The 13,647-nt window shown below is 45.1% G+C and overlaps 1 protein-coding gene across 2 annotated transcripts; it reads left to right on the top strand.

The window, feature by feature from the left end:
- Nucleotides 1-885: 885 nt before the first annotated feature.
- On the top strand, nucleotides 886-12,670 carry LOC142564171 (uncharacterized). 2 transcript variants are annotated; one of them, XM_075675064.1, is made up of 4 exons: nucleotides 886-1,876; nucleotides 5,729-5,969; nucleotides 7,260-8,047; nucleotides 12,526-12,670. In XM_075675064.1, the coding sequence occupies exons 1-3, from the start codon at nucleotides 1,496-1,498 to the stop codon at nucleotides 7,832-7,834; spliced, it is 1,197 nt and encodes a 398-aa protein (XP_075531179.1). In that variant the 5' UTR covers nucleotides 886-1,495; the 3' UTR covers nucleotides 7,835-8,047; nucleotides 12,526-12,670. The 2 variants fall into 2 exon arrangements, with proteins under 2 accessions (XP_075531179.1, XP_075531177.1); XM_075675062.1 differs by having other exon boundaries at nucleotides 7,257-8,047.
- The last annotated feature ends 977 nt before the right edge of the window (nucleotides 12,671-13,647 follow it).

Here is a 13,647-nt window from a genome sequence, read left to right as displayed (position 1 = left end):
TAGGCTACTAGATTCTGTCCAGCTCTGTTCCTCAACAGAAGCAGGTGGCATATGGTCTGACATGAACAAGCCTCTTTCAATTCACGTGTGCACAACCAGGCCACTCTTGCAGTGAACGAAATGGGCACCTTCTTCTGCAAGGCCTTAGCTGGTAGGACAGGAACAGGTTATGTTACGTTTCGCATGTTATGCGAAACACTTTGCATGTAGCTCGTCATCCAGCATCAATCTTCCTAACATCCAGGTCAACATTATCCAGGTCAATCCAGGTCTACTTACTAACATCAAACTCACTGCTAATGTAAGAACTCACAATGAACAAACAGGCACAACATGCAAGGTGAGATGAAAGTGTAATGAATAAATGTGAGCTAAGCGTTTGGCTCAACACAGCACAATATCACTGCAGATCCAACGCATTACTGCCATAAGTGTTATGTGAAGCATTTCGTAATGGCAACAAACGCCTAAACGTAGTACATCGCGGTCACGTCCAAGGTGCCCCACTGGCAATCACAGACACGTACTGCACGCCAACATGAACTCAAACTCTGTAGTAAGTGTGTCGGTATGAAGTACATGTCAGCCGCCGCTGTCCATGTCGTGCACTGTTGTGCCCGTCGTTGAAACTGTTTCAGCTTACTAACTTTCATCTGTGCTAAGCGCCTTTCACGCTCTTCTGCTGACTTGTTCGACGCTCGGCGATTCGCCGCCGTGCCAAGCACTGTTCACGTTTCTCTGCTCGCATATTCGACGCTCGCTGCTTGGCCGCTTCTCGCTTTTGCGCCATCTGCCATGCACGCGCTTCTGCCATCATATTCGACTCTCGTTTCGTTGCCTCTCGCTTTTGTGCCAAGAGTCGTTCACGTTTTTCCGAGGTCTACGACTCGGCGCTTGGCTGCTCTAAACGCCGTTCCCTCTAGACGTCAGTCTTGGCGACATAACGACGCCGTGCAGCATCAGCGCGACACCTCTTGCGCAATCTACTCGGCAGTAGGAGGCCGTAGGAGGCCTCCTCGGAGTGGAAACTTCTTGCACAACGGCCGCTGAGCCACGCAGGCAACAGTCACAACAAAGTGAGAGGGGGTGTAAAAGCAGAGAGCCCAAGCGCAGAGCATCGAACATTTTGCCAATGCGGCGGCCTCTTCGTTCGAGGGCAAATTACCCGCGTGAAACGTCAGCCCGCATCCTGCGCAAAGGAGCCAATCGCGGCAGAGAAATTTGATCCCCATCGGGCACGATCGCGGTCGAAAGTGCGGCGCGGCGTGTGACACCCGTATTAATCGCATTTGTCGTTTGTTGTGCGGTAAAACATGGCCTTCGAGATTTGTTTTCTCTACTCGATGGGATGTCGTAAGCATCATCATCACGACAGTTGTAAACATCTGTTTCGTATGCGCCCGACCCCTTTTGTTCGCATGCGTGAGGAGAAACAGAAATCTGGAGACCTCTGGCCACTTTTGGCGATCAGTTCGCGCAAGTTTCGCCAGCCCAGATGGTTTTGCCAAGTTCTACCGCGGCACGTTCACGCCTTGTCTACCTCATGGACGAAGCAGGAACTTCAGACCCCAAAGCGATTAATTATATGGCGATTCGGCGAGCTCGAGATCGGGAGCGAAAACGCCTAGCTCGCCAAAACAGTCCTGCATTGCGTGCCGTCGAGGCAGCAGCAAGGCGACGTAAGCGAGAGGACTCATCGGTTCGAACCGCAGAGGCAGAAGCAAGGCGTCTCAGACGCCAGGACCCTGTGTTTCGAGCCGCCGAGGCAGAGGCGAGACGACGGAAACGGCAAGTAAAGGCACCAATCGAGGCGGAGGCTGCGACCAAGGCATTTACCAAACATTCCCTGGTCAACCACTTTGGCAATAACTGCTCGGTATGTTATCGGTTGTATTCTTTGCTCTCTCGCCACATAGCCACCGTCTCTTTTTTTTTCTTTTTTTTTTTTTTTCCAATGCCAGCCTTTGGTCAGATGCGCCGATTCAGCCGTTCAGCCCTCTCCTATCGTCCTTTCCTGCTCTCCCCCGTCGGCTGGCGTTCGCACCTGTTTTACGGTCGTGGGGCAGAGTACCATCTGGGTGGCGCCTCACGACGGCAGGCGGAGGAATACGCGTGATAACTGACAGACGCAATAACGGAGCGTCTACCGCTTCTCCACTGGAACGGCAGCGGCGCGCGCATAGACGCACGCTTGACGCAAGCAGTCGATGATGATGACACCCGCCGTGGTTGCTTAGTGGCTATGGTATTGGGCTGCTAAGCACGAAGTCGCGTGTTCGAATCCCGGCCACGGTGGCCGCATTTCGGTGGGGGCGAAATGCGAAAACACCCGCGTGTACTTTAGGTGCACGTTAAAGAACCCCTGGTGGTTGAAATTTCCAGAGGCCCCACTATGGCGTGCTTCATGATCAGAAAGTGGTTTTGGCACGTAAAACCCCATATTTTTTCGATGATGATGAATTGTGATGAACCCCTTGTAACGGATGGACTCAATATTTAGTGTCCTAGCAAGAGAAGAAAGAAAACAATCGAAAACACATGAAAGCACACTCGTTACCATTCGCGACTGCTTGATGCTCGTACCATCTGGGTAGTGTCGCATCGCAGCAACTCACTGAATTAAGAAACACCAACGACTCATTGGGGAGCGAGCGATTGCGCTGGCATTGAAAAAAATAGAGGAGGCAGTGCCATAACTAACGGTCACACAATCGTAACCGTCGTCAGTTAAGGTGTGGCAGGCCACATTTGAAAGTTTGTTTTTAGAGCACAGCTCTTGGGCGCCCATTCTTGCATTGAGTGTCGGCGGGCCTCAACGTCGTTCCTCAGAGTAACCAATTGAATGAACGAGCACAGCGAAAGATGAGACCGAATGCGGAGCGCAGCAGGCAATGAACGAAGGGAGCGACGAGGAGGAGTATGGCGAAAGGGTGAGGAGGAAAGCAGAGTGCTGCACAAGAGTATGAGATAGTGCCATAGTATTTGTAATCTGATTTTATGCGTGATGCGAATTGTGTGGTGCTCTCTGGAAGCCACACGATTACACTGGAAACTTCGACGAGTCATGCATAAAAGCTGTCGCACTTCACCCGCAAATCAGGTTTTCGACAATCACAGACTCTGCTCACTGCTATTGTTGTGCTTGAGTGTTACTTGTTTTGCAATTTCCCACATGTTTCCACTCCGTTTCCCAGATGCTGCACGAGACAGATTGTCTGCACCAACCAATATATTGCGAAATGAAAATATGTATAGAGCTGCGCTCAAATTTTGCATTCGGGAGTGTTGTAATCGGTGAATATTTTTTTCCCAAAATTGTTTCTTTTTTTTACATTTTATGTATGCCCAACCATTTAGCAACATGTTGCAAAAAATCATCTTCCCATCTTTATTAGTTCAAGAGTTACAGTGAGTTTTCCAACCCATACCCTTTTATTGCAAGACTGAATAGCTATTTCTTTTATATAAATATTATTCAAATTACTTTCTGCATTTTATGTTGTCGCCAAGCAGCCACATGAACAAAAACTCTAGTGCATTTCATGGGGGCTCCACCTACGAAGCTGGTGCATTTCGGGCCTCTGTGTAGTTTTGACATCTTTCACGTGGTTTGGAGATTTGTTTATGTTTTTCTCAGAACAAGATTTTGCTCCACTTCGGGTTACACAAACTTTGATAACATTCTTTTTAATGAACATTTTGATATTAAATTTTGCACACTCATTCCTCACATACAGATATGTGCAACGAACTAGAACAAAAGGAATTGATGCAATATTGTTGTATTTACTGCTCATTTCACAAAATAAATTTGGTCAAAATTGGCAATTTTTGTCACTTTGCTTAGTTTTTCAAACATTACTTTCTTCATATTTATCACATTGCATTTATCCTAGTTCAAGGCACAGGCCTCCCATTTAGCTACATAAATGCCAAAGCTTTACTCAGTTCAGCAATTAATTAGTTACTCATCACTGCTGGCACGACTAGCACATTTACCGCATTTTATGAGAAAAATTGCCTGCCAAAAAATAAAGTGAACCATTTTCTGCACTTTAAATCATAGAATAAGCAAAATAAGACATGCTTAATCAGGAAAGAAGTTATTTAAGTCCTGGCTCCTGATTTAAATAACTTTTTTGTGTGTGTGTGTGTGGCCTACCCCCTTAAAGTGAAGCTTTCTTTGCCTCTTCTCCCAACTTTCTGGGTGGTGCTGCTGCTGTGGCCTTGCTTGCACATGCCGCTAGGTTTCTTGCAACACCACCAGGTGGCACTCGCCTTCGCGTAACCCGGCCGGCTCTGCTGCGACAGCATTTCACAGTTTGTGTGTATGGCGCATGCTATGCTTGCTCTCCTGTGTGACAAAAATGCAGGTTCTGGGCTGGTGAGGTCGCAAGTTGGGCTGTGATAGTGTAAACATTACAATCGTCCATAGCTTGAAGAGAGTGCTGGAGCTGGCGTCTCAACAGCATGAAGGCCATGCATGCAGAAGGAGCACGTAAACATGCGCCAGCAAAATGGCCCCAAAGTGTGCACTCGGGGTCGAGGACACCCACGCCCGAAAGAAGCGTCACGTGGAACAGGAGCGCCTTTTCCATGCAGCAAACATGGTGCAGACTGCAATTGTATGTATACAATGTATACATATAATTACAATAATTAATTTAATTATGTTTGGCCCCATAATTCAATTAAAGCTTAGCACTTTCTGCCACGAGGCGACGTGCCATATGAGGAAATGATAATGCTCAACCCTCTCAGAGATTACGAACAATGACACACAACGCGTCAAGCAAACACATCTCCCTATGTGTTTTGTGGATTATGCAGACGAACAAGAGTGGTGCACACAAGCTAATGTTTAACATCAATTCACCACTCTCGTATTGGACTAAACACTGAAGAAATTACAAATTCACCGCTAACATCACCGCTAATTATTGTCAATCAAAGCAAACAGCATACAAAGCTTCACCTACATCGATTCCCACAGTGCATGGCATCCGCAGATTTTTCTTTTTTTTGTATTCTTCACTCACAGCATTCTTTTACTTCAAAGCAAACCTGCAGTTTTGTTTGTGTTTATTGACAGCGGTATCACCATGGGGCTTGTTAATGTGATGGACAGCGTCAAGACGGAAAGTGGTTACTTGTGATGACAAAAGTGACCGCACCAACGTGGTCACTTTAGTGGTGTATAGGAAACTTTCCTTGCCCAAAGCAAGCACAAGTGGCTTACTTGGGATTCTAAAGCAGTGCAACAAGATGGCACACCAAATGAAGACACGGAGCTCTGTCTGTGCCTGTTCTTCGTCTGATGTCTCGTCTTGTTGCGTGTTTTAGAATCCCAAGTATGTCATACCAACTTGCCCAAGCTCCCACTTTAGCTATTAAGAGAGGAACGCAGGTTAGCAGCACACACCGTGTTGTTAATTTGCTCTCCTGTCCTAATAACTATGCATCACCAACTAGCCCATCGATGAGTACTCCTACAATTCCACTTTAGCACGATTGGCTGGTCACATTGGCTCATTGTGTCAATTACGTTAGTTGAAATCCAGCCGGTGGCTTTGTTAGACTGTTCTAGTGGAAAAGTAATTTTTAATGTGAAGCAAAAAAAAGGGAAGAGTTGGTTCGTGTGGTAAAATTGCTCAAGGTCAGCCATTCGAATTTTCCTTTAGAGCTTTATACGTTGCCTCACGCTTTATCGCATCTTGTATCTCTCTAGGAAGGAAAGGACTGCCTGACCGATTACAGTTGGCCGAGGTCAGTGACTGAAGGATCCACCACAGTCATGCAAGGGGACGCTGCTACACAGTGCGACCTGGGAGCCAATGTTGCTGTCAAGTCTACATGGTGCAAGGGTTTGTCCAAATCAACACAGGCTGACGTATTGCCTCTGAAGGTCTCCAGGGGGATGCAATCTGAAGATCTGGAAGACTGCCATGATGCATCGATGTCAAGCGAAGGTGCAACCTTGTACATATTAATGAGTCCATTAGATCAACACGTTGTTCACTGCACCAGTTCACGGCGTGCTGCACCACAGCCCTTGATTCTCCGGTACAAAAGTGTGCCGCTGCGCCATGGCTCTCAGTTGTGGCGTGGTGCACGCAAGGTACCGCCGTGGTGCAGGGGGAGTCGAGGCTCACGGAGCCATGGAGACGACACTCACTGAGGCAGTGTTTTGGAAAAATACTTCACTGATAAAAGTGATGACTTTAATGTAGAGGATCACAGGAAGATGGAGACCTTAAGTGCCCAGAAATGGTCGAACAAAAGATGTTACTGGAGCCAATGTTTCGATAAGGGGACTTGTCCTTACCTGAGTGAAGAGAAGTAATCTTGTCAAAATGTTGGCTTCACTGTCGTCCCTCGTTCAGGCACTGTTGATTGCACTAATCTCCCTACAGGGTGAAGGCCAGGCAGCCATTTTGTAGAAGTTGTATATTTATTCTACTATAATTGCTCTGCATTTCTGGTGGTGCTCGCAGCGCACACATCCTAAGGAAAAAAGGACAGGCAGAGTGAAAAAGCACTGATTCTCAACCAGCTTTGTTTTTATTAACTGAATATGTATGGTGGTGGAAAGTAAGGCAAGAGTCTCGAATCCCGCCAAGATGTTTAAATTCAGGCTTCGACAGTGCGACGAAAGGTGAACTAGCACACATACATATCACCAAGCTTGTTTATCATTTCAGCCTTGATACATAGCGAGTCACCCCGGTTCTATGCTTCCCCATCATTCTTGCATTAGTTAAAAAGAGGTGCAAAACTGCAGTAAAATTGTACACTTGTACAATTATTCCTCAGTTCTGTGTGTTTTCTCAATTTCTCAGATCTTAGTAATGACTAAGGTCATGTCTGCAACTCATCTGCACGCAGGTGCTGTGCAGTTTGTGTTAAAGCTATAGGCTCAAGTCCAGTTAGGTTTTGTATGGAACTAAGTTGGACATTGCATAGGAACTTCCCCATTGCAGCATGATGCTGCAGGCAGAACATGTGAAAACTCCAGTAGGCCAACCAGGATTTGTAAAGACTGAGCGCCCCCTCTAGGATTCGCTCTACCATTTGAAATAAGACAGGAATTCACCATAACATTTATGAGTGGAGGGGGGGGGCGAGGGGGGCTGTGTCTTGCCATGCAACCTTGCAGAATTTATTGCACAGTGCGTCATTCTGATATTTACTAGCATTCGTTGCCAGTGCTGAAAACACCTTTGCAGCATAGTACATTAAACTTTGTCTTGTTTCAGCAGTCTCTCTAGAGTCAAGCAATTCAAGGAGGACCAGCAGTGGAATGCTGGGAGATGCAGAGTGTGACAGCAAACTCGGGCTGGAAATCGACGCAACTTGCAGTGAAGAGGGAGGAAGCTTTCCCACGGCCAATGCAGGATCAGCAGTCGTCGCGTATGCCTGCGGACTGTGCTCGCGCAAGTTCCAGGAGCTGGATGCCCTGACCGACCACATAAGAACATGCCCGTGGCCGGAGCCATTCCAGTGTGGCCTGTGTTCACAGACGTGTGCAGACTTGAGTGCAACGCGGGATCACCTCCTCGCTTCTCACATTAACGCAGCCACAGCAGAGTGCCCATTCTGCGGGTACACGTACGACGGTAGGCGCTCGAACATCATGAGGCATATGCAGCGGCAGCATGTGCACGTCAAGCCATTCATGTGCAACTTCTGCAAGTTAAGTTTTGTCCTCAAATATGACCTCCTCTTACACATCCTTCGATCCCACACGAAGACGTACGAGTGTGCCTGGTGTCCGAGCTCGTTCACCAACAAACAGGACTTGCATGTTCATTTTCGCCAGCACATCAGTGTGTAATTTTACAAGTGCTACGTCTGCTCAGCTGCACTTGTGGACAGGTTGGTGTGCCACACCAACTTGGACAAGTCACATGCGTGTGGACAAGTCACATGGGTGTTCACAAGAATGAGGTGAAGTTCGGTGCCTTGTGAGTGAACATTGTTACCCGGAAAGGCAGCTGCTGGCCTTGCACACGAGGCCACATGCTCGAAGCTTGTGGCAAGCTTTCAAGTAAGTTAACTGCTTGAAGATTTCTGTACATTTAGCATCCTTTGCGTGCACGAGATATCCAAATAGCGAGATTTGTAAAAATTTGTAAAGCCACGAAAGTGTAAATGTGACTAGTGCAATTGGAAAGCGAGGAGGCAATTGTGTGTGGCCCTTGCTGATCATTTCTATATGTGGTATGTTCTCACGAAAGTGTGCACATATAAGTTTGTGATCCATTGTATTTGCTCAAGTACAGTAGCATGAAAAACTGGGTTAGTTGGGTGGTCTCCCAACTTTAGTGCAGATTATTGGTACCCATAATAATCTGTGGAATGAGTGAAAGAAAAAAAATTTTTTCCCCTGTCCAGTAGTATTGTGTGTTAATCAACAATTCGACCATAGGCATCTTTATACAGAAATGTGATTAGGTTTCTCACACGTAGCTAACTGTTCATGAGGCATTGTTTTCTTTATTATTGCCTGCCTTGCTTCTTGTGTGTGTCTGTGTTGATTTCCATGTATATTTGTTTCTTTCGGCTTGCATACACAGAAAGTTGTATGCAGTGATATTTTAGCTGCAAGTCGCTCTTGTCTGTGCTACTACCTTGTATGCTTGTCAGTTTTGTGGTGGTTTCCATTTGATCACTTTGCCTATTTGTGCATTAACAAATTTGTCAGCTGAAGTACAGTGCTATAGGTGATATGTTTGCAGCATTATTATAATAAAGGGACCCTAAAGAGAAATGCTAATTAAGCTGAGGTTGATACAGTGTTATTTTAACTCTTATTTTCATTAATTATGCTATGAGGGGGTTATTACTAAAACAGAAAACAAAGCCCAAAATCCTGTTTCTTACTTTGTGCTGAAGCCCTGGCAAGTAGGATGCCTGGCTCGTCTGCTTAGGTGCACGGTTTAATTCCCACCACCAGGCACCCACTGGTTTATAAGACGCCTGGCCAGGAGGTTACAAGCAACTTCCTGGCTTGGTTGCTTGGGAGAGGCTCGTTCAGACCACTGTGCTTGCTATGCAAGGACAAAACGTCCAACAAACTCAAAGGGGGTTTGTGCCACTCCAATGGCGGCCATTTCCCATGTGGCATGCAAATGCAAATACCAGGTGGGGATGCCCTCGAGTTGGGGACACAACCCCCCTTTTCAAGCGCTGATGTCCCATAGTGGCTGAGCACTTGGCCGGAAACACTCTTGTACCTATTTTACCAGTGCGTTACCCTGGTGGCAGGCAGCTCAATCTGCCTCCTACAGCTGCGGCGGATGCTCTTCAACAAGCCCGTCTGTGATTGGACCAGGGGCGCCCAGAGACCATACACATAATCTCTAGAGGGGCCTCCTTTCGAGATTCGAAGCTCCACAAGTAGCTGAGAGCCAGGCTGGAGGACATCTATAACCATTAGAATACCACTGGGTTTGAACCCAGTACCTCCTGCACATCAGGCGGATGCTCTAGCACTAGGCCACTGCTGTGGTTGATATCAGTGTGACATCATAGATTTCAAAGTATTTTCTCGTACTTGGCCCATTGTGGTGCATAAGGAGTTTTCTAAACATACCTAGTTCAATCTTTGGCTTCCTACGTTATATAGTACATCTTTATTGTTAAAGCGACACTAGAGGCAAAGTCGATCCAGAGTGATAGATTAATGCTCAAGAATGTCTAAGGTATCAATTTTATTGCAAACAAAGCTTTAGTAATCGAGAAATTAAGGTATCTCAATGGCATCTCCTCTGATCTTGCTGCAGTGACCTCTGGAGTACCCCAAGGCTCTGTGTTGGGGCCCCTCTTATTTTTATTATATATAAATGATATCACTAGTGGTATTACGTCATCTTTCAGGATGTTTGCAGACGACTGCATAGTATATAGGGTTATTGATAGTGATTCTGATTTTTATGCACTTCAGAGTGATTTAGACAGACTTTCAACTTGGTGTGCGAAATGGGAAATGTCACTTAACGTTTCAAAATGTTTAAACATCACCTTTACAAGGAAACATTCATACAAGACATACGAGTACAAATTAAATAGCGTTACTCTAAGCAGGGTTACGGAATGTAAATACTTGGGAGTTTGGTTTACCTCGGATTTAAGGTGAAACAAGCATGTACAGGAGGTAAGAAAGAAGGCGGCACGAAAGTTGGGCTTCCTTCGTCGAAATTTGGCCAATTACCTAGTAAATTGAAAGAACAGCTGTATTTTACTCATGTACGTTTGGTATTTGAGTACGCTTGTATCTGCTGGGATCCTTATACGTGTCATTTAGTCGATTTACTTGAAAACATTCAGAATAGGGCAGTTCGATTCGTTCTTGGTAATTACGATAAAAACCTCAGTATTACCGAAGGCAAGCGCAGACTTCATTGGCAAGATCTAAAGCATAGAAGAAAGTGCCTCAGACTCAAATTTTTTCACAGTGTTTACTATTCTAAAATAGGCATTGACAGGAACAAATACATTAAATTACCATCGTACATTTCCCGTAGAAGCGACCATGCCTTGAAACTCCATGAATTTCCTTTTAAGGGTGACACCTTACATTATGAATTTTTTTACAGGACCACGAGGGAGTGGAATGCTCTTCTGTCAAATACTGTTGGTATACAATGTAATGAAACATTTTACCGCGCTTTGTGTGTTGAAATGAGTGTCAACTGATGTAGATATGTATGTACCCCCCTGCTGTAATGCCTTCTAAGGCAATGCAGGTACTAAATAAATAAATAAATAAATGCGGGATTTGAGACTCACCCGGCACATTCAAATGCTAGGTCAGTGACGTAGGCACTCCTCGTTATAATTCTATCACTAGTACTCAACCGCTCGTAATAAAAAATATATCCATACATTGCATTTTAAGACAGAAGAAAATGCTACTTGTCCAGTTCTATTTTTATAAACAAGAACTTACTGACATTACCCTTGACAATGACTGGGCGGTCGAAAGGTTTTGTTTTTGCTCGACTGTCTGCTGCCTGTGCTTTCGCATTTGAGTAATTTCGTTATCACGTAGTGCTGCACCAGTTTTGCTGGCTCGCAGCACTCTCAAAAACTGCAAGTATCAGGGAATTTCATGTCCATGTGATGTCGTGGGATGCCCGAACGGTTCACACTACTTGGAACAGCTGCAGGGATGGCGGGAGAATTTTCGACAGATGAAACCACACTGTTTCTAAGACAACACATGGCTGGTATAATGCACTGATGTCAGATTATGGCAGAAATTTGTGCTTGTTGGTGCATGATCTTTGTGTTGCGTAGTGCAGGGCAAGCACTGACACAAGAAGGACATAAAACAACACAAGACATTAACTTCCCATAATGTTTTATTTTTACAGACATGCACTAATAACTAGGCTTGCTCAGCATCACGACATTGCAACAATTATTATTATCTGAGAAATACAGGTTCCTCTTCACTGAAATATGCAGAGGCCGGGGTGCTAAGGCACTCAGAGCTTAGGCTCGAAATAGCTTCAGCTTCAGTGATCTCTAATTAGGTTGTCATGCATTTTTCTGATAACTGCACAGGTGTTCAGCAGCGGTTCGCAATCACAGGACTTGCAATGAATGTCATTGCATGCATTTTTTACATTGTAGCAATGCTTTCTCAATCTATCATGGAGGCTTATATCCATCCCCAAAATGTGTTTAATTTTCTGTGTTCCAATCAAGATCGTCCCAAACTGTTAGAGGCATACTTTTGTGAAGCTTAACTGGATCACCAATGTATTTCATAACACACATATTTTAAGCTTGTCGCGAAAGTTGTGCGAATCTTAGCATTTCTACTAAGCAGAGATGACTTCAATACCCCTCGACTTGAATTTTGAAATTACATGAGCCCTAAAGTTGGCAATTAGAGGTTTAGTTAACACATTTTAGTTAATTAGTGAAATTATCATTTAAAGTCTTGCTGCTAATGTCTGCCTAGCCACGTAGTTGTAGCTAGGCGTGTGCTGATGCCTTGTTGATATGAAGGCTTCCTCAGTGATGCGAACTTTCTAATATTACACTTGTTCTTCCACTGGTGCCTTGCAGCAGAACGTTTCACCACGAACAAGCACTGTTGCTGTTACAGCATCTTTACGTAACACTCTGTTAAATAATTTGTTGTATCCTTGTTCTTTATATGGAAGTTTGACAGTGTTGTCTACTTCTTTTTTCACCAAGAAGTGTCGCATGACAGTGTCCCACCACAGTCTGGCTTGAACATGGCGTCACCACGTGTCATCATTGGCACCACTGTTGCGTCTCAATCCCGAGTTTTACTATAATGGTAATGCAAAAAATACATGCTTACCAGCTAAAACGCCTAAATAAGTTGCATATTCGGGAGCATGTAGCTTAGAATATACTGGAAGGGTAAGTATCAGTATGACAGATGAATAAACAGATGCGCATTATGATGAGCCCCTTTGAACATAGGCGTGGCTGTAGCTACCAAATATGCCTTCCTTATTTTTTCCTTTTTTTTTTTTACAGTGAATGGCTGCCTTTTCTGCACTCGATGCTGTCTGCCTGTGCCTTGAGACTTGTCAACTGGACTCTCAAGGCCGTTGCTCCTTGCACTAGGCCTGTGCCTTCTTTACTGAAAATAAAGTATTCCCTTGCCCTCAAGCAAATCCTATCCCAGCCTTTCAGCATTTCATTTTACTAGGCCATGACTGAAATCAGTGAGACTGCACTATCAACCTTCTTTCTGTGTTCACACAGCCACCCACGGATCCCAGTACACAAGATGTGTATGAAATTGCGGCACAATATGCTAATCATGCCATTAGCTACTCAGCAATCCTCTGGAGTTTTGTCGATTTCACATGCAGGGAACAAAAAATTTTGATAGCCCATGCCGCGCTCAAGAGTGGACTATGGCAAGTGCATTCTAGTAAGTACGACTGAAATAAATTGAAGTGAAGCATACAAGACTTTGGGTGCCACTGCCACAGTAGGAAAGGCAGGTGGCACCACCTAAGAGTCGTGCACTGATGCCATAAATGAAGGACCCCTTTGTTTTAGAGCGAATGGCTGTCTTTTCTTTATGCACCCACAGATATTCCATGATGGCCATTTTCTGCCTTTCTAGTTGCAATGGCAGAAGAGCACACCCTGGTTGGTCATATATAATTGCCCCACCTTCTCTATGCTCTGATTGGCCACTGCCTTGCCTACTTTTCACTAGATGGTGTCTGCAGCAGAGAGGCTACCAGATACTCTGCGAATGCCGCCAGAATATGTCAATTCATCAGGCCCATAGAGGCCAATATATACAAACTATACGAGGCCAATAGTTCGTTTCTCATACAGCTAGTACCTGCACATAAGTATTCATAGTGGTATAACTAGTGAATAAAATGCATGTGCATATATCGCCAAGTGTGCAGTACATTGTCGGGGACAGCTTATATGTGTACATGCTTGCAAACACACATACCATGTGCTTAGTACAGCCAGCTGTTTTTGAATCCAGGGCTGTGATACTCTATTCCAATCCTATTTTTTTTCCCTACTCCATCTACAGCTTGACTGACATCCTGTTTGCAATATCACCAGCGTCAGCTGGTCGTCAACGGCAGATGACCAGGAATAGAATGAGGTGCTGTACGT

Source organism: Dermacentor variabilis, chromosome 11 (assembly GCF_050947875.1).
Source record: "Dermacentor variabilis isolate Ectoservices chromosome 11, ASM5094787v1, whole genome shotgun sequence".
In the NCBI taxonomy this organism is placed as follows: domain Eukaryota; kingdom Metazoa; phylum Arthropoda; class Arachnida; order Ixodida; family Ixodidae; genus Dermacentor; species Dermacentor variabilis.
This window is presented reverse-complemented; position numbering and strand designations above follow the sequence as displayed.

Coding starts and splice junctions, on each gene's coding strand:
- LOC142564171 (XM_075675062.1), top strand. CDS start 1,496: ATGGTTTTGCCAAGTTCTACCGCGGCACGTTCACGCCTTGTCTACCTC. Junction 1,877..5,728: donor ACTTTGGCAATAACTGCTCG/GTATGTTATCGG, acceptor GTATCTCTCTAG/GAAGGAAAGGACTGCCTGAC. Junction 5,970..7,256: donor TGCATCGATGTCAAGCGAAG/GTGCAACCTTGT, acceptor GTCTTGTTTCAG/CAGTCTCTCTAGAGTCAAGC.